We start from the raw sequence: 20,012 nt of genomic DNA, 5'->3' as shown, positions 1-20,012 counted from the left end.
ATATATTTTTTGAACAGGTAATGTATTCATAGTTTTCAAAATTCAAAAGTACAGTTTCTTTTTTTAAAAAGTTTTTATTTAAATTCCAGTTAGTTACCATACAGTATAATACTAGTTTCAGATGTACAATATAGTGATTTAAGCGCTATCATACAACACCTGGTGTTCATCACAGAAAGTGCACTCCTTAATCCCCATCGCGTATTTGACCCATCTCCCTACCCACTTCCCCTCTGATAACCATCAATTTGTTCTCTCAAACAATTTTTTTCCCCTTTGCTCGTTTGTTTTGTTTCTTAAAATCCACATGTGAGTGAAATCATACGGCATATGGTATTTGTCTTACTCTGCTTAACTTACTTCGCTTAGCATAATACATTCTAGCTCCATAGATGTCATTGCAAATGGCAAGGTTTCATTCGTTTTGATGGCTGAGTAATACTTCATTGTACATATATACCACATCTTTATCCATTCATCTATCAATGGGCACTTGAGCTGCTTTTATAATTTGGCTGTTGTTGATAATGCTGCTCTAAACATTGGGGGTGCATGTGCCCCTTCAAGTCAGTATTTTTGTATCCTTTGGGGTAAATACCTAGTAGTGCAATTGCTGGGTCATAGGGTAGTTCTGTTTTTAACTTTCTGAGGAGCCTCCATACTGTTTTCCAGAGTGGCTGTACCAGTTTGCATTCCCACCAACAGTGTAAGGGGGCTCCCCTTTTTCCACATCGTTGCTAATATCTGTTGTTTCCTGTGTTGTTAGTTTAAGCCATTCTGACAGGTGTGAGGTGGTATCTCACTGTGGTTTTGATTTGTATTTCTCTGATGATGAGTGATGTTTCATATGTCTGTTAACCATCTGTATGCCTTCTTTGAAAAAGTGTCTGTCCATGTCTTCTGCCCATTTCTTAACTGGATTATTTGTCTTTTGGCTGTTGAGTTTGATAAGTTCTTTATAGATTTTGGATACTAACCCTTTATCAGATAATGTTGTTTGTAAATATCTTCTCCCATTCCATAGATTACTTTTTAGTTTTGTTGATTATTTCCTTCACTGTGCAGAAGGTGTTTTGTCTTGATGAAGTCTCAGTAGTTCATGTTTGCTTTTGTTTCCCTTGCCTCTGGAAACGTGTCTAGTTAGAAGTTGCTACACCTGATGCCTAAGAGGTTACTGCCTGTGTTCTCCTATAGGATTTTGATGGTTTCCTGTCACACATTTAGATCTTTCATCCATTTTGTATTTATTTTTGTGTATGGTATAAGAAAGTGATCCAGTTTCATTCTTCTGCATGTTGCTGTCCAATTTTCCCAACACCACTGGTTGAGGAGACTTTTTTTCCATTTGTTATTCTTTCCTGCTTTGTTGAAGATTAGTTGACCATATAGTTGTGGGTTTATTTCTGGGTTTTCTATTCTGTTCCATTGATTTCTGTGTCTATTTTTGTGCCAGTACCATACTGTTTTGGTGACTACAGCTTTGTAATATAACATGAAGTCCAGAATTGTGATGCCTCCAGCTTTGCTTTTCCTTTTCAAGATGGGCTTTGGCTATTTAGGGTCCTTAGAGATCATTTCATATTCAATATATGAAGATCTTCCTCATTTTGTTTTACAGATTCAGAATATTTCATTGTATGAGGTACCAGGATTTATTTAATCAGTCCTCCATTAATAAATATTTGGGTTATTTCTAGTCCTTTGCTCTTTGTAAATGATGCAACAATGAATAATAGTATATGCAAGTTATTTTGCATGTTTTTTTTTATTGTATTTGTAGGATAAATTCTTTGAAGTGATTTGCTGTGGCAGCCCTTACACGCACTTGTAGTTATGATGGTTGTTACCAAACTACCCTTCATTGAAGTTGTACCAATTATGTTGACAGTAATGTATGAGAGTTTCCCTATACTGTACTTGTATCTACTTAGTGTGTTATCACACTGTTTGATTTTTGCCTCTAGATCTTTTGTCTAGGTAAAATATATCTCAGTGTAGTTTTTATTAGCATTCCTCCTAAGGTTGAGCATGTTCCATATTTAGGAGCCATTTTCTTTTACTCCAATTTACTTGTTATATAGCACTTCTTTTGAAAATAATTAGAGAATGAAAAAATTAAAAAGATAATTTACTGTCTGATCTTGAAAAAAGTATCTCATGACTTTTCTTTGTTTAGAATAATCTGCCACTCTGTTTTGTTTAAGTTGAATGGGAAACTTTTCTTTCATTTTTTATTTCTTTCATAAATTTTTCCTCAGCTATGATTCTTTCATTTTAGTGAACTGCATTTGGACTCAGTATCTGCTTCATAAAATACAGGCCAAGTAGTCATGAAGTAGCCTAGGAATCCCAGGAGAAAAGAAATACATTTATGTAAATCTTTGTTAATTTTTATTGGTTGTTGGATTTCCTGTCACAAAGATGAAAATGTTGCTATTTTTCTACCATTGGTAATTCCCTTTTTCTCAGGTTATTTTTGTGCCTTACATTAGAAATAACTGTCTTCTCTCAATACAGCAGGAAGATAAATCATTTATAAATATATATGCACAAAACAACAAAACTCCAAATTACGTATGCAGAAATTGACAGAATTGAAAGAAAAAACAGACAAATCCACAATTACAACTAGAGATTTCAGGGTTCTTTCTTACTAGTCAATAACAAGTAGACAGATAACCAAATAGTATAAATGTTATCTGAATAATACTATCAATCAACTTGGTGTAATGACATCTATAGAATACTTCACCAAACAATAATAGAATGCATATTTTTTACTAGTGTACATGAAATATTCACCAGAATATACCATATGCCAAGCCATAATGCAAGTATCAATAAATTCAGAAGAACTGAAATCATACAACACATTTCTGCCACACAGGAATTAAATTAGAAATCAATAACAAAAAATATGGAAATCCCCAAATGTGTGGGAATTAAGCAACATACTTTTAAATAACTTACATTAGGTCAGAAATTCCAAGGAAATTAGAAAACAGTTAAACTGAGTGAAAATGAAAACACAGCATAGCAAAAAAGTGGGATGCCGCTAAAGTAGTCCTTGGAGAGATACAGCTTCAAATGCTTATATTTAAAAAGAAGAAAGTTCTAGGGGCACCTAGATAGCTCAGTCAGTTAAATGTCCTAGTCTTGATTTTAGCTCAGATCTCAGGTCATGAGGTCAAGCCCTGCATGGGGCTCTGCACTGATAGCACCAAGCCTGCTTGAGATCCTCTCTCCTTCTGCCTCTGCCCCCGCCCCCACACAAAAAAGTAAGTAAATAAACATTTAAAAAATTGAAGAAACTTCTCAAGTCATTTGTCTAAATTTCTACTTTATGAAGCTTCTAGTTTCAAATTAGACCCCGAGCAATTAAAAGAAAGGAAATTACAAAAATTAGAGCAGAAATCAATGAAGGAGTAATGAAGAGACAGTAGAGAAATTCAGTGAGTCGAAAGTCTGTTTTTTTGTAAAGATCAGTAAAATGGATAAACCTAAAATGTTAGGAACTCAGCTGAGCTGGGAGAAAGAGAATTGAGCTGCTGGGTGTCAGAGTAGCTGATTAAAGTCAGTCACAAGCCAAAAGTGAGAGAATTAGGTCTTCAGTCACTTACTGTGAAGCAGGAGGCTAAGACCAGAAGAAGTGCCAGTTCCTTCTGTTCCATTTACCCTTATGGAATGAAATGGTACAACAGTGGAGGATCAGGTGTATCAGCACAGATATGGGGATCTGTTGAAGGAGCCCCAAAAGCCCCGAACTAAAAGCTCTGGCAGTGTTATGGACTCTGAGATAGAGAAGGGGTTGGGGAGACAAGGATAAGAGTAGAAGACACTCCTTCTCAAGGCCTCAGATAAAGAAGCCTAGGAATAAAGTTACCAGGGCTGGGAATGTAAATATATGAAAGAGTGTGACAGGATGGGGGTAGGGGGCTGAGAACTTGACTAGAAATTCCTTCAGAGACTGCAGTGCATTTTGGCTGTGTACTGGATCTGATGTAGGGAGGGCAGTTTTCATCCATGAAGCCTGCGAAGTAAAACCTTTATAAATTGCCTATAGTTAGGTCTGAAAAAATCACACGTAGAATTTTAACCAGGAGCCAGACTCCTCACCAGATCGATAAGAAAAAGAAAAGAAGGTACAAATTACCAATATCAGGAATGAAGGAGGAAACATCCCTACAAAACTGTAAGAGAGTATTATGAATAACATTTGCCAATAAATTTGATAATGTAGATTAAATGGACAAATTCCTTGAAAAATAAAACTTACTAAAACTGACTCAAGAAGAAATAGAAAGTCTTAACTAGATCTGTATAAAGTAAGAAAGTTGATTTAGCTATTAAACCTCTATAATTATTATCCTTCCAAAAAAGAAAAGTCAACAACTTTATACCAACAAAGATAACATCATGGTGAATCCTATCAAACATTTAAGGAAGAAATTCCATTGATACATATAAACTCTTTCAGAAAACAGAGGAAGAAGAAACAGTCCAAATTTATTTTAATCGGCCAATCTTACCCTGACACCCAAATCAGGCATCGTGAGAAAACTGCAAACCCACATCTTTCATGAACATAAAGCAAAAGCCTTGACAAAATATTAGCAGTAGAAGAGGATAATACATCGTGGCCAAGTGGGTTTATTCTAGGAATGCATAGTTGGTTCAACAACAAAAATCATTTAATTTAATTTAATTCACCATATCAATAAAAGATTTTTAAAAAGCATATTATCATCTCAGTAAAAAAATTTTTTGGATGAAATTCAATTCCTGTTCATGGTAAAAACACTAAAAAAATAACAGAAAACAATTTTTTTTCAGCCTAATAAAAGAAATGTATGAAAAATGCATAGCTAACATCATAATTAATAATGAAAGATAGGAAACTTTCTCCTGAAGATCAGGAACAAGACCAGGATGGCTGCCCTCATCACTTCTTTTTAGTATTGAATTAGAGGTTCTGGGAAGAGCAGTTAGGCAAGAAAAAGAAATAAAAGGCATCTGGATTGGAAAGGAAGAGGTAAAATAACGTCTGTTTTCAAATTAGATAATCTTTTATGTGGGCAAATTATAAGGAATCTCCAAAAAACTATTAAAGCAAATCATTGAGTTCAGCAGAGTTATTATAGGATACATGATCTATGTACCATAAAAAAAAAAAACCACATCTAATTTATTTGCACTGGCAGTGAGCAATCCAAAAATGAAATTTAAGAAATAATTCCAGGGTGCCTGGGTGGCTCAGTCGGTTAATCAGCTCAGGTCATGATCTCGCGGTCTGTGAGTTCAAGCTCCGTGTCGGGCTCTGTGCTGACAGCTCAGGGCCTGGAGCCTGTTTCGGATTCTGTGTCTCCCTCTCTCTCTGACCCTTCCCCGTTCATGCTCTGTCTCTCTCTGTCTCAAAAATAAATAAATGTTAAAAAAAAATTTTTTTTAAAGAAATAATTCCATTTACAATAGGGCAATGAAAATATTCTGGAATTAGTTTGTGATGGTTGCACAATTCTGTGAATGTACTAAACTGTGCATGTTAAGAGGGTGAATTTTATGGAATACAAATTACATCTCAATTAAAAAAATATATGGAGGAAGGACTTGTATCCAGAATGCAGAATATGTTAAGAACTCTTGTAAGTCAATAATTAAAACAAAAACCACACAGTGGGCATAACATTTGTATAGGCACTTTTCATAGGAATGATATGTGTGAAAAGGAGGCGCCTGGGTGGTTCAGTTGGTTAAGCATCCGACATCGGCTCAGGTCATGATCTTACAGTTCAAGCCCTGCTTCAGGCTCTGTGCTGACAGCATGGATCCTGGAGCCCACTTTGAGTTCTTTGTCTCTCTCTCTTCTGCCTCTCCCTCCCACCCTCCCTCCATTCCTTTCTCTTTCTCTCTCTCTCCTCCCCCCTCCCCAAAATAAGTAAACATTAAAAATTTTTTAATATATATAAAAGACCTACAAGTAAGTAAAAAGGTGTTCGCCATCATTGTTGATGAGAAGAGTACAAATTAATGTTACAAGTGTTGGTAAGGATTTGGAGTATCTGCAGCTCTCACTCATTGCTGGTGGGAATACAAAATGTTATAATCAAATTTGAAAAAAATGTGGCAGTTTCTTTAAAAAGCTGAGCATGGACTTACTATGTTTGGACAACCAAACAGTTCTCCTATCCTGAGTATCTACCAAAAGAAATGAGAACATACATTCACATAAAGACTTTTACATAAATGTTTATAACAGCTTGATTTGTGTAGTCAAAAACTGAAACAAGCCAGAATTCACCAGCTAGTGAATACATCAACAAAATGTGGTAATATCCATGCAGTGGAATACTACTCAGCAGTAAAAAGGAATGGGCTGCTGATAGAATAACATGAATGAATCTCAAAATACTTTGCTAACTGAAAGAGGCCAGGCACAAAAGATTTTCTCTATCTATCTATCTACACACACACACACACACACACACACACACACACACATACACATACACATACACACACACACATATACCTATATACACACACTGTTTGAGCCTATCTATATGAAAAAAATTTTTAAAGCCAAAACTATAATGACAGCAAGCAGGATTAGTGGTTTCTTGGGGCCAGGAGTAATGGCTGGAATTGAAGGCATACAGGCACAAGGAAACTTGGAGGGGATGGAATTGTTCCAAAGTTTTATTGTAGTAGTGGTTACTTGGCTACACTTGCCAGAATTCATCAAAATACACTTAAAGTGGATGAATTTTATGGTATATAAACTACACCTCAATAAAGTTGTTTTTTAAGATGCCTTGTGTAGCTATGTAAATGGGGGATTTGCAGCCTCATTTCTAGAGATTTTAAACATTAACATCTTTTTCAGCCTGTGTATCATTTTGCTTTTTTATCTTTATTTTTCTTTGTTGTACATTTTAGAATTTTGTGCTTAATCTACATAATGAGTTCAGTTTTACAAACAGATGTGTGTTGAATGTCTACTATGTGCCAAGCGCTGGAGGTACACAGCCCCTATCCCCAGGGACTACTCCCACAGTCTTATAGGAAATGCTGATTTATTTTTAAATTAATTAATTAATAGAAAATATAAACATGAGAAGTGTTTACAAGGTATGGAAGGATTAACTTCATCTGAATGGAGCTGAGTAACCTAAGTTGTCATTAAGTTTGGTCGGGAAAGGATTCCCAGGTGACCTGGAATTTGGAGGATGATAGGAACTGATCCAGTGGACAGGGGAAAGTAAACGTTTGAGTCTCCTAAATGGTCTTTTAGTTAGAGAAGGATTGGAGGGTGTATTTTGGTGTTTATAAGACTAACAAATTCTTTTCAAAATCGGGATATGTGTCCTTGGCTCACTGAATTCTTTGGTTCTTTTATTACAGAGTAGAGCTTCAGCTTAACTGGCACTTAGATCTCTCAAGCTTTTAAAAACTCCACCCTCTTTTAAAAACTGACCTTGTTGGGGTACCTGGGTGGCTCATTTGGTTGAGTGTTCAACTTCAGCTCAGGTCATGATCTCCTGGCTTGTGAGTTTGAGCCCTGCATTGGCTTCTGTGCTGACAGCTCAGATTCTGTGTCTCCCTCTCCCCCTCTGTCCCTCCTCCACTCTCTCTCTCTCTCTCTCTCTCTCTCTCTCTCTCTCTCTCTCAGATAAATCAATATTTAAAAACTTTTTAAATAAAAGAGTAAATAAAAACTGTTTTACACTCATTCAGGGTCCAGGCAAATTATTTTGCACTATGTCTCGTGCATTCCATGTTTTTACTGTTCATCCACACTGACAGCCTGTGTGTTTTTAATCAAAAGCCACTTTCCCTTTGCCCTAAAAACATTTGCTCTCACAGAGTAGCTAGGTTCTATAGACTGTATTCATCAGAAATGTGACAACACTATTTAAAAAATAAATACATAGAAGACACAGATGGTATGGCAGTTTAAGATTTGAATTTCAAAGAGAAATACCGGGGATATTTGAATATAAAAGCTAGAAACCTATTTTCTCTCCTTTGCTCCTCCTACTCCCTTCGTTTTTCTTTAGTTGAATGTTAAGAAAATTTTCTTACTGTCCGAAAGCAGTTGATAAGGATGACACTTAAAATATCTTTAATGAGAAATGTTCTTGATGAAACGTCTTGAGAATTTCCTGTTTCATGTCTAAAAGGAAGAAGAAGAATTTTCAGTTCTTTCCAGCTGCCTGGGACTTCTGCCAACGTTTTACCAAACAGAACATCCATTCATCAGTGCCTCCTGTCTGGATTGGCCAGTTCCAGCATTTGATATTATATCTCAGTGGTGTTTTGAGATAAATTCATTTACTGAAAGACATGCAGAACAAGGAAAGGTATGTAAAAACGATAATGAATAATTAAAAATTTCAGGTCATCTGTTCTTGGCAGCATTTGTTAATAAACTGATGTTGAAAAAATGGTTTTGCTTATATAATGAGTATAAAAGCAGAAATATTTCAGTGAACAAACCTAAGTTATTAATATATTACTTTTAGTTTGTTTTAGGTCATCAAATTTTTATTGAATGCATTAAATTATGATAGTACTAGACTTGGAAGATACAAAGCAATTTTAAGATAGGCAAGGAACTTGTAAGCTTACTGGAAAGAGAACTGTCACCTAAAAGTCAAAGGTCTGGACTAGCAGATTTAAAAGGCCTTGTTTTAACTTTACAATTTGCCTATGCTGCCAGCTTGGCTGGTAAAAAATTTTGTTTTGGAGATGAGGTAATTGGAAAGATAGAGTGGGGGCAGTGGGAGGTGGCTGTGAATGCCATGGTTTGGTGCTCAGACTTTCTTCTATAGGTAGAACTACAGTTTTTGAGAACTGGAATTAGTGTATTATAGGGAGGTAATTTGGGAGGTTTTTTTAGTAGGTAAATTGAAGGAGACAGGAAAGTCAGGGATTGTTTAGGTGGTGAAGAAAATCTGGTTTTATAGTAGAAATTAGATAGTAGAAAATCTGGCATAGTAGAAATTAGAATGTAACCAATGCAAGAGACATTTTAGAAAAACTATATAGGGCTTGATGACCAGATGTACTTGACTTTAAGACCTTGGAACTCAAATCATCGGAAGAGTAGTAGCTAGGAGACATAGATCTGATAGAAACGTGGTCTTGCTTAAAGCACCATTGATGCTGCCCCATTGGCCAGAGGAAGATAGGAAGTCTTTGCATGACATTCAAGAATTTTCACCATCTTGCTTGCCTTTCTAACCTCATTCTGTATCACTTCCCTGCTACCACCTTGCTCAGACCACAGAAGAATGTTTCTTAAGTGTGCTGTATATTTTTAAACATCTGTGTTATTGCTTATTGCTGTTGCTCTTATCTAAAGCAGTTTTCCTACCCTTCTCATGTTGAATTAATCACCCATTAAGGTTTTGCTAAGATACACATACGTCTTCTATAAAGCTTTTTCTGATAACCCATCTTCCTCTTCAGTTCTAATCCCCTCTCTCTGTTGTGCTGTATGACAGTACTTTTGCCATGGTCACTAACAGTTGCCATATTTATCACTTATGTTTGTTTAATATGTCTGAATGGGGGCTCCAAAAGCAAAAATTGTTCCTTATTTATCCTTGAATTCCTAGCTCTTAGAAAGTACCTGATACAGACTAGTCACCTAATAAATACTTGTGGAACAGTTAACTTGTAGGATGATATCATTGGTAGAAATAGAACTGATGAAAGAAGGGTTATGTTTCAGGGAAAATGAGAATTTTAACATCAAGGGACAGAAAATGAGTATTTTAGAGGGAGGTGTCAGACTAGACTTAATTTTTAAAACACTGGGTGAATAATAAAGGCAAGGTAAGCATAAATAAAAAATATCTCTGCTTTTGTTCATTTTGTTTTTTGTTAAAATCCTCAAGATAATATGCTCTTTTTTTTAAAAGGAAAGAGAATTTCTTGAACCTTGTATATTATGTGTAAAAATTTTGTCCTATGTAGTAATTTATTTGTAGATTATAGCTAGAATCTGAAGTTACATATTGATGTCTCAAAACCTATAAGGAATGACTAGGGGTAAGAGATGGGTATAATTGTAGAACCAGGACAGGAGAAAGTGATAAGTGTACTTAAAATTTTGTGTCTTCATAGGAGTCATGAGTTAAGCAATAGATAAAAATTCACTCATTTGACTGCATTATAGCAAGCTTACATGTTGGATATATGATTATCGGTATGGATATTGATGGATAATAAGAATTTATCATCTAGGGCCACCTGGGTGGCTCAGTCAGTTAGACATCCAGCTCTTGATCTCAGCTCAGGTTTTGATCTCAGGGTCATGAGTTTGAGCTTATGGTCATGTGTTGGGCTCCATGCTGGGCATGGAGCCTACTTAAAAAAAAAAAAAAGCATCATTTAAAAATAATTAATCTTTTTTGTAAAATTGAGTGATAATGATTTGTTTTAGAACCAGAATAGTAGTCATTTATTTATTTCTACTTAAATTGAATTTTTACCAGTTATTTGAATGTACTTATATCTGACCTGCATCCCTGTGCTTGTTCCTATTCCATTCTGTTCTGTCTCTAATCCTTACCCTGACCCAGATCAACCAGATTTTCTTTACCTGGAATTTTAAGTTTGAACAAGATAAACAGTGATTGGAACTGAATAGTCTAACAAAACTACCCTTGAAAGATAGCCTGAATTACTACTTCTAATTTTTTTATACCAGCTAAGATTCTTTGGTTATAGGCAGACAGTTTGATTGCAACAGTTTTGGGACATGGCAGGTAGGGGGGGGGTGGTGGTGGAAGATCTCTAACTTCGAAACATACTGCTGCTAATTGTATAGCAATATTTCAGTTCCTCCTGATAGTCAAGGTCAGTCTCTCCAGATAATGCTTTAAGCCATTCCTTTCTTCTCCTAGTAATGTGGGGAACCTAAAATGGCCAGATGACATTTAGTTTCTAATTTGGTAGAAATATTATTATATCCTCTGATGGAGGATAGTACACAGCTTCCTTAGGATGGTCCTAAAATCACACAGGAATTCAGAATAGCAGGGAAACAGAAATAAAAAACTGAATTCTTAGGTGTAATCATGAGAGACGCCAAAACCACTTTGTACTCCCTGGTTTCCAGATTGGTGCATTTCATCTGTGAGAAAATGATCACCCATATATACTGGTTGCTGGTTTAGGCTGTATACCTCATTCTGTAGGAGCGTATACCCCATTTGATAGTTATTTTCTTCCAGCTGGTGCCATCTAAAAACTGATCAGCAAAGTAAGTTCATCATTTAAAGATCAGCAGTTTTTTCAGATTTTTGAATATATGTTAGAATCAGTTAATTCCATAGACATCTACCTATTGGCCTTATATCTCTGTTTGAAGAGAATTCTTTAAGACCATGTGGTGTGAGCTACTGGGTAATTTACAACCTAATCTAGATAAGTATCAAGTTCAGTGAGGACAAATGCTATTCCTTCCACTGATGGAAGAGTGTAATATAATCAACCCATTACAAAATATGCAATCTTTGCAGTGTGGGATTGGACACTGAATATAGGCAAGTAGCATATTGTAAGCCCATATGTTGTCCTTATTCTTGCCTCCATGGCTACTTTATCCATGAACTTATTGGTAAGTGCCAAGCTGGCTGCTTAAGTACTGCTTTGATTTAGATGGATTATGGCTGTAGGTAATGTGAAGTGATCACCATATGAATTGCCTGCCTTCTATACAGTTTCTTGAGATAATAGATTCGTACTACATTTTATCTATTTTAAGTGTTAATGGAGAGGCATCTAGAAAAAAATTAGTGCTATTACCAGTATTTTTGTACAACTGCAAATAACGAATAAAGTATAGTATGCAGGGAAATTTAATTTGGCAGGTTTTTTCATACTTAGAGCAGAAAATTTTTGAAAAGAGTTGTAAGCCCCAGCACTTATGGATACAAAAGGCCTTAACAGCTTGTGGTGTGAGTAGATTTTACATCTTCTAAGAAGGAGATTCTAGATTATACAGTATCGAGGTAGAAATAATAAGTTACAACTATGACCTTACCTTTAAAAAAAAAAAAAGCCAATAAATTGTTTATCTGAGAAAGATCAAAACTTGGGTTTTAAAAATGTTTAACTTTTTAAAATGTTGCATTAAGCCTATTTAAAAACAAGTACCTCGGGGCGCCTGGGTGGCTCAGTCGGTTAAGCGGCCGACTTCGGCCCAGGTCATGATCTCGCAGTCCGTGAGTTCGAGCCCCTCTTTGGGCTCTGTGCTGACAGCTCAGAGCCTGGAGCCTGTTTCAGATTCTGTGTCTCCCTCTCTCTGACCCTCCCCCGTTCATGCTTTGTCTCTCTCTGTCTCAAAAATAAATAAACGTTAAAAAAAAAAATTAAAAAAAATAAAAACAAGTACATCTAGATATATTTTCCATGCTTTCTCAGTTATGTTGAATATTTTTCTTGTAAAGTATTAACAGGTTTCAATGTGCTTAATCTAAAAACTGACATCATTTTGTAATTGGAAACTACATATGAAAGTAGAGATTGGTAATTGTTGAAGCACTGTTTTAGTCATTTGTAAAATGAAAATGAGAAGAGTTTTAACAAAGAAGATATACCACATGCATACAGAGGCTTTTTCTTTAATAAAAAAAAAAAGCCTTTAAGTCAGAAAGAAAAATACCATATGATTTCACTCATATGTGGAAATTGAGAAACAAAACAGATGAACATAGGGAAAGAGGAAAAAGAAGAGAGACAGAGAGGGAAGCAAACAATGAGAGACCCTTAACTATAGAGAACAAACTGAGGCTTGATGGAGAGAAGTGGGTGGGGGACGGGCTAAATGGGTGATGGGTATTAAGAAGGGCACTTGTTGTGATGATCACTGTATTTTATATGTAAGTGATGAATCATTAAATTCTCCTGAAACCAATATTACCCTATATATTAACTAATCAGAATTTAAGTAAAAACTTGAAACAAAAAACAAAACAAGCCTTTAAAAAATAAGTACAGTATTTTGAAAAAAAATTTTTTTTGTTAGTGACTTAAATACAAAGGACTAATGAGTATTTTTGGATATTTTAGGCCTTGCTTATCCAAGAGTCAAGATGGAAATTACCACACTTGCTCCAGTTGCCTGAGAATTATAACACCATTTTTCAGTACTACCACAGAAAGACCTGTAGTGTCTGCACCAAAGTTCCTAAAGATCCTGCTGTTTGCCTTGTTTGTGGTACTTTTGTATGCCTGAAAGGACTTTGCTGCAAGCAACAGAGTTACTGTGAATGTGTATTGGTAAGTAATAATAAATAATATACAACTTATGAAAACTAAAATCTGTCACATGGAAATGTATATGTGGTGAAGCCAACTCTTCATATTTAACTACTCTTTGAATTAAATGCACAGTACGCAAGGATTTCATTTTTGTTCCTTTGTTTGTTCTTTTTAATCTGGTAGAAAGGTTAAAAAAATTCAAGTGAGTAATACTTTTCTTAAGTACAATTCCAGTTCCTCTCCCTATTCCCATTGCCCTTTAATGGCTCATGCTCTTAAGTGATGGACAATGAAACAACAGTCCTGCCTGCTGTTGTGGATGCTAGCCTCAGAGTTAGATTTAAGTTGGCTCTTAATTGCTTTCCCATATAATCCTTACCCAAATTCCTCCTAATGTATTATTAATCAAGTGTTAAGAATGAAATTATAAGTTTAACTTAGATGAAATCTTATTAAAAATTTAAGTAGGGGCACCTGGTGGCTTAGTAGATTATGCATCTGACTTCAGTTCAGGTCATGATGTCACCATTCGTGAGCCCTGCCTCAGGCTTCTGTGCTGACAGTGCAGAACCTGCTTGGGATTCTCTCTCCCTTTCTCTCTGCCCCTCCCCTGTATGCTCGCTCGCTCTCTCTCTCTCTCTCTCTCTCTCTCTCAAAATGGATCAGTGAACTTTTTAAAAAATTAAGAAATATTTCAGTATTATTTAGAAGATTAAGGCATTCTTTATTTTCTTATAAGGTGCATTTGATCATGAAGATCATTAATATATTTTTAATTTTTTAGCATTCTCAGAACTGTGGTGCTGGAACAGGGATTTTCCTTTTAATCAATGCATCAGTGATTATCATCATTCGAGGCCACCGCTTCTGCCTGTGGGGTTCTGTGTATTTGGATGCTCACGGAGAAGAAGATCGGGATCTTAGGTTAGATGCACATGAATATATTTAAATGTTTTATTGAGGTTTGATCAGTAAGAACAATGTACCATTCCTGGCTTTGTAATTGTAATAACAAATATGTTTTCTATCAAGAAATTCTGACAGTCATTACTTTAGAGCTATTTCTAGTTTTTGAGATACTTTCCACGTCCATATGCTCAGGAAATAGGAAATAAACCAGATTACTATATGAGATTTTTACCATAAAGAATCTATTTTTTAATAATGTGTGTGAAATCTTCACTGTATTGTATTACTTTTAATGCCTTTTTTTCCCTTTTTATTCTAGGCGAGGCAAGCCTCTCTACATTTGTAAAGAAAGATACAAAGTCCTTGAGCAGCAGTGGATTTCTCATACTTTTGATCACATCAATAAAAGATGGGGTCCACATTACAATGGGCTGTGATTCACCACCTCAGCATTGCATTATATCATTTTCATTAAGAATTTATCAACAATAAGCTTTACCTTAGTTTTGGGGATTAACGCTTTTGCTGAGAGAGAAAAAGAAAACATATATTATGAAGCCTTTCCAAAATTAGGTGCTTGGTAATGACATTAATGGTATAATAAACTTTTTTTTAAGTATCTGGAGAACATAACAAATAAGTTAAATCATTCTTTAATGGTCCTTTTTTTTTTTAAGTCCACAATTAATAATAAGCACAACTTGTTGACAAAATCATTTAAAAATGATTCTCCCAGCAATGCATATCAGCTATTCATTGATACTTAGAGTGGGTGTGATTTATTTAAAGTTTTACTGCTTCTTTATATCTGTGTGTTTTAATTTGCATCTGCTAAACACAGTGCATCTTTTCCCTCTGCCATTCTTGTGTTGATTTGAGATTTTTGCTGTATGTAACTAGAAAAAAAAAATGTAAAACATGATTTATGTGAAATACTGTATAGTAAAAGTTGGTCTAATAGTAGGACTTTAAAATTTTTTCTTATTGTGAGGAATCTGTTAAAAGTTTAAGGCTTTGCTGAAAACTTAATTCATTCTCAGGAATTTCATAAATATTCTCCCCAGGTAAATAATTGAAATAGTTGTAAAATAAGTAGATAGCTGCTGTTAATATAATACAGTACATTTTGGGGGACATATGTGTGGTTGGGGGAGGGAGTCGTTAAAAATCAAAATTTGCCATTTCAGTTGGATGAATTACTTGAGGTATTAACAAATAGAGTTTGGTGTAAAATCGAAAGTTTTAAGAGCATACACATGGCAGATTTTGATTTTGTGCATGCCCCCCTTTTATTACCAACCCAAGTTTTTGTTTAAATGATTGAATTGGAAACGCTCAGACTTACCCACAAATGAAGCTTAGTTTTGGAACTTCCCTATCATCTCGAGAGGTTCATCTATATTGTATTTGTGCAGCGTAATCACTGCTATTTCTGCTTGGTTTCCCAAAAGGAAAAGAAGAGGCTCAGTGGTGATGACCCTCATGAATGAGCCGCATCTGCATTCTTCTTAGAAGCTGCTGCGAAAAGCAATTTATGTTTGTCGGGGTTTTAATCAGTAAGAATGGGAATGATTGAGCTAAAACCCACTCTATAAATAGAGAAGGAAGATTACAGAAAAGCATGTTATATATTGCTAACAAGATTTTTCTTCCAAATTATTTAGTAATTTGATGACTATTTAATATATAGTGCTATCAAGCAGTTCCTGGTACTTCGAACTTCCATGGCTTGTTATATAAAATTACATTTTTACATGTAAAAAACTAAAAAGCATCTAATGATAAAATACAAAAATAAATTCAGATCTATGTTCTAAAAATTATCAAATGACATGACATTACAGAATGTGAAAATGGACATTAAATGATGGTCTTGCATTAAAATAGAGCAGAACAGTACATGTTCAAATGTGTTCAAAATGTCAAAAAATGACCTATAGCTCTACAATAAAATACATGGAAATAGCTTGCTATTTTTATATACATTTCCAAAATATTAAGATAACTTTCTGAAAGATGAGACTGATTCTGTTTAACTAAATAGTTGTCCTTTCCAACACATTGCTACTTTTTTAAATACTGTATCATAAGTTCAGCCTGTCATATTTTTTGCATCGGTCATTATGAATACCAGACCATTTGTAAGTGTGGTTGAAGAGCAAAATGCTAATTTAAATCTCTAGTAAATACTGTTACAGGATTCATGAACTTGAATAATTCTACAGTTTGAAACTCTGATGCTATATATACATGGTATAATGTATTCTGACTTTGATTACTACATATTTAAAATGGAATGTTTTATGGTTGTGCATATGGATGTGAAGTGAAAATATTAGCCTTAACATTAAAATTTGGGTATTTGATAGTGTTTATTTTGATATTGGTGAATTAGTCACCAGTAAATTTTTAAAAAGCACTTGGTTGAAAATTGTACTTGAATTACATACATGCATGCTGCTAAACTAGAACTTTAATTTTTTCCCCCATAACTTTTATAAGTCCCATTTATAAACCCACTTTTAAAAATAACAGGTCCAAGCTAGAGTGATGTGTGTATATTATTCAAAAAAAAAAAATGTACTGGTGTGATATCTTGTATGAATGATCATTTAAATACAGTACATTACTGTAGAGGCTAAATCAATCTTTATAATTAAGCAGAGATTACAAAACTAGGAATAATCAACATTGTAAGATATGTTAATAAAAACCTACTGTCATTTGGTTTGTGAAAGGTCCTTAAAATGTTTAATTCTTACATGTTTTTTTCTTTTTTTCAAAGGTATTGACAATAATATATATAAGTGAGCATAGTGGAAAAGATCAAAGCATAACATAACTAATAGTTGCTTTAAGGTAGGGTTAAATATAAAGGGTTTGCTTTGCCTTAATACCTTTTGTTTACATAGGTAGTTCCTGTTTCTTCTGTCCTTGTCTTAAAATGAATACAAAGCTCTTGGTATAAGTGTGTGTGTTTTTGGAAGTAGGAGAGAAGGAAGTGGATATGCAGATCTGAGGAACACTGTGTGGTCTTTGCTGCTTTCTGAAAATTCCAGCTACACTTCAGAAATCTGAAGTGCTTTGTGAGAGTGTTTATTTTGAGTGATCCGTGGTTGTGCTGGAATTGACGGTGTTCACCCCTACCCCTCCCACCCTGCAGTTTACCAGGCAGTTATCAACTAGGAATCCATTTGTATTCACACATCTTTTTTTCTGTTTTATGTATTTGGATATTTACTGATTTGATTTCTGTGACTTGGAAAAGATGCTGATTTGAAAACACTTGAAGACTTAGAGGTGACAGCAGCATAAGAGGATATACAACACAAGAGTCTATCCCATCTCCAGAATTGTAATGGCTGACTCTCAAGTTCCTGTTGTTGGCTTATCTTTAAGGGCATGTTGAACAACAACAAAACAAAACACAACAGGGTTTTAAGCTCTAGAATCAAATCACCAAGATGAGATACATTTACTGGGGGTTATGTATGACATGTGATGGTTGGTGGGAGAGCAGAAGACTTGTGACTGTCTCAGTCCCATTTATAGCACATCGTTCTTTTCCTTTATGATCTGGCTGGATGAGCTGGAGTGGGCAGAAGGATGGCAACAGGATCACTTCTTAAGTTGTGACCCTTCAAGCTCCCTTGATAATGAGGCATATGAAATACAGAAGAGCTATTATCTACCATTCTGCTGTGCCATAATCAAGTAGCAGTGGAGTGAATGTGACTCCAGCTGAGGCAACACAATGAAAAGGCATAATGGGACCTTATGTAGAGTTACCATGTAAAATGTGGCAATGCCAAGCTTGATGCGGCAGAGCCCAAAAGCAAGCCAGAGAAGTAGGGTCAAGAGCACAGATAAAGGCTTCAGGTTAAGAGGAAGGAAAAGAGACAAAGGGAAAGGGAAGAAAGTCTGGAGCAAACTAAGAGGATTCATATCCGATTCCCTCTTAAGTTGTGACAGAGGAGCAGGATCATCTGTTGACAGTGAGCAGGCCTAGTGTATCTGGGGGCTTGATTAAGTGGTAAGTGATTCATACATGTGCTAGGAGAGAATAGGCTAGAAATAAGGAGAAGCACCACGGAAGTCATATTGAGAGCCCAATAGGGTTAGAGGCCATAACATTTTAACGGACCCAATTAGAAAGGTTCTATGACTTTATAGAGCTCCTGAGATCAGCAGTCCAGGACCTTAAAGGTAGAAGTTAGACTGGGAATTAGGTGGGTGCAGGATCAGATGGTAAGAGAATTAGGAGTGCTGGTTGGAATGAGTGTGGGGCCCATGCTAAGTAAATTGAGGGGTATAGGATTGGAATTCATGATAAGATTTAGTGAGCAGATTTAATGCAAGTTTTCAAAGTTTTCATTTGGAATCAGGACAAATTACTGTTGAAACATTTGAATCCATTCAGTAAATATTTATTGAGCTCCTCTTATGTGACAGGCAGTGATGAATACTGGAAATACAATGGAAAAGAAGCCAGATAACCCCTTTTCTCATATAGCTTTCTGTGTGATTAATGCTACAAATGCTGTGTGTTGGGGGTGGGGAGGCTGGCAGGGAGGAAAGTGGAGTATAAGGACTATTGTAGGGACCTCTAAACCAGACTTGGGAGTATGAAGAGGCTTCCAGGGGATACAGATGTCTGTGATGATCCCAAATACTGTGTAGGAGATACCTGGGTGAAAGTGGAGGTGTAGGGAGTAGTGTTTCAGTCAGTTGAAGGGGATGCCATTGGCAAAGATCCAAGGTTGAAAGAGAACTTGTACTTACAGACCTGAAAGGGAATCATTGTGACTCGAACATAGGTACTTTTGAGAGATGAATAAAATCTAAATTACAAACTGTTTTTATAAGCCTTCTAAGAGATTTAGACTTTTTTCAGAGAGCATGGGAAGCCATTTTTGGGCTTCAGACAGTAGAGTGACATAATCAGATTTGTGTCTTAGAAAAATCAATCTGGCTGCACTGTGGAGAGAGATCCAGAGTGGGAAGACCTGTTAGATACCCATTCAAAGAGCGAAGACATGATGGTTGGCTCAGCTAGGTGAGCTGTGGTAGACACAGAAGTGGATAGTATCAGAAGAGACTTGACAGAATTCAGTAAAGTAAGGGAGAGCAAGGGATATTTATTAAGTGGCTACTTTGTGCCAGATACTGAGCTAAATGCTGGGGATACCACACTGAACAAGGCAGAAGGGGTGTTTGCTTACTATCTAGTGGAAAACAATACTAAGTATGTAATTACAAGTAAATAGATGTTATTAGCACATTAGGCAGAAGGCTGTGGGAACCAGTGGACTCGTGTATCTGGGGGAGTTCACAGGAGACCACATGGAGGAAGTGATGTTTAAGCCGAGACCAAAAAAAGAAAAAAAAAAAAAAAGATGTCATTGTAAGACTTTAGAGCAGATTGTGATATTAAAAAAGAGCACTATGGCCTTAGCTTAGAGCAGAGGTCAGCAAACATTTTGTATAAAGGGCCAGATGGTTTCTGTCTCAACTATTCAATTCTGCCATTGCAATGCAAACAGCACCCATTGACATGCATAAGTGAATGGGCATAGCTGTGTTCCGACAAAACTTCACTTATAAAAACAGGGTGCCAGCCACAGTTTGCCGAGATTAGCTCTGGTGAAGTGATAGAGGTAGAAGCCAAAGTATAGCTTCTGGAGGTGAGAAAGTAGAAAAGTGACAATGAAGTAGAGGAGAAGAACGCAATTTTCTGACTCTCCCTAGAATGGCCAGGTCATACTCCTGTCTGCAGGACATCTGACCATGTCTGCATCAAAACCTACTTTCAGTTAGTTTTTGCTTGT

General features: G+C 35.8%; 1 protein-coding gene across 2 annotated transcripts in view; it reads left to right on the top strand.

The window, feature by feature from the left end:
* UBR3 (ubiquitin protein ligase E3 component n-recognin 3) overlaps positions 1 to 19,523 on the top strand; it is a 241,685-nt gene extending 222,162 nt beyond the window's left edge. For both annotated transcript variants that reach the window (XM_047085617.1, XM_047085616.1), the window contains exons 36-39: positions 8,181 to 8,360; positions 13,084 to 13,293; positions 14,060 to 14,199; positions 14,504 to 19,523. In XM_047085617.1, the coding sequence (XP_046941573.1) occupies positions 8,181 to 8,360; positions 13,084 to 13,293; positions 14,060 to 14,199; positions 14,504 to 14,621 (648 nt within the window). In that variant the 3' untranslated portion in view covers positions 14,622 to 19,523. The remainder of the gene's footprint in view (positions 1 to 8,180; positions 8,361 to 13,083; positions 13,294 to 14,059; positions 14,200 to 14,503) is intronic.
* Positions 19,524 to 20,012: the final 489 nt, after the last annotated feature.

This window comes from Lynx rufus, unplaced genomic scaffold, assembly GCF_022079265.1.
Source record: "Lynx rufus isolate CCGP_SWC_20201006 ecotype Redwood Valley unplaced genomic scaffold, mLynRuf1.p SCAF_2, whole genome shotgun sequence".
Classification (NCBI taxonomy): domain Eukaryota; kingdom Metazoa; phylum Chordata; class Mammalia; order Carnivora; family Felidae; genus Lynx; species Lynx rufus.
This window is presented reverse-complemented; position numbering and strand designations above follow the sequence as displayed.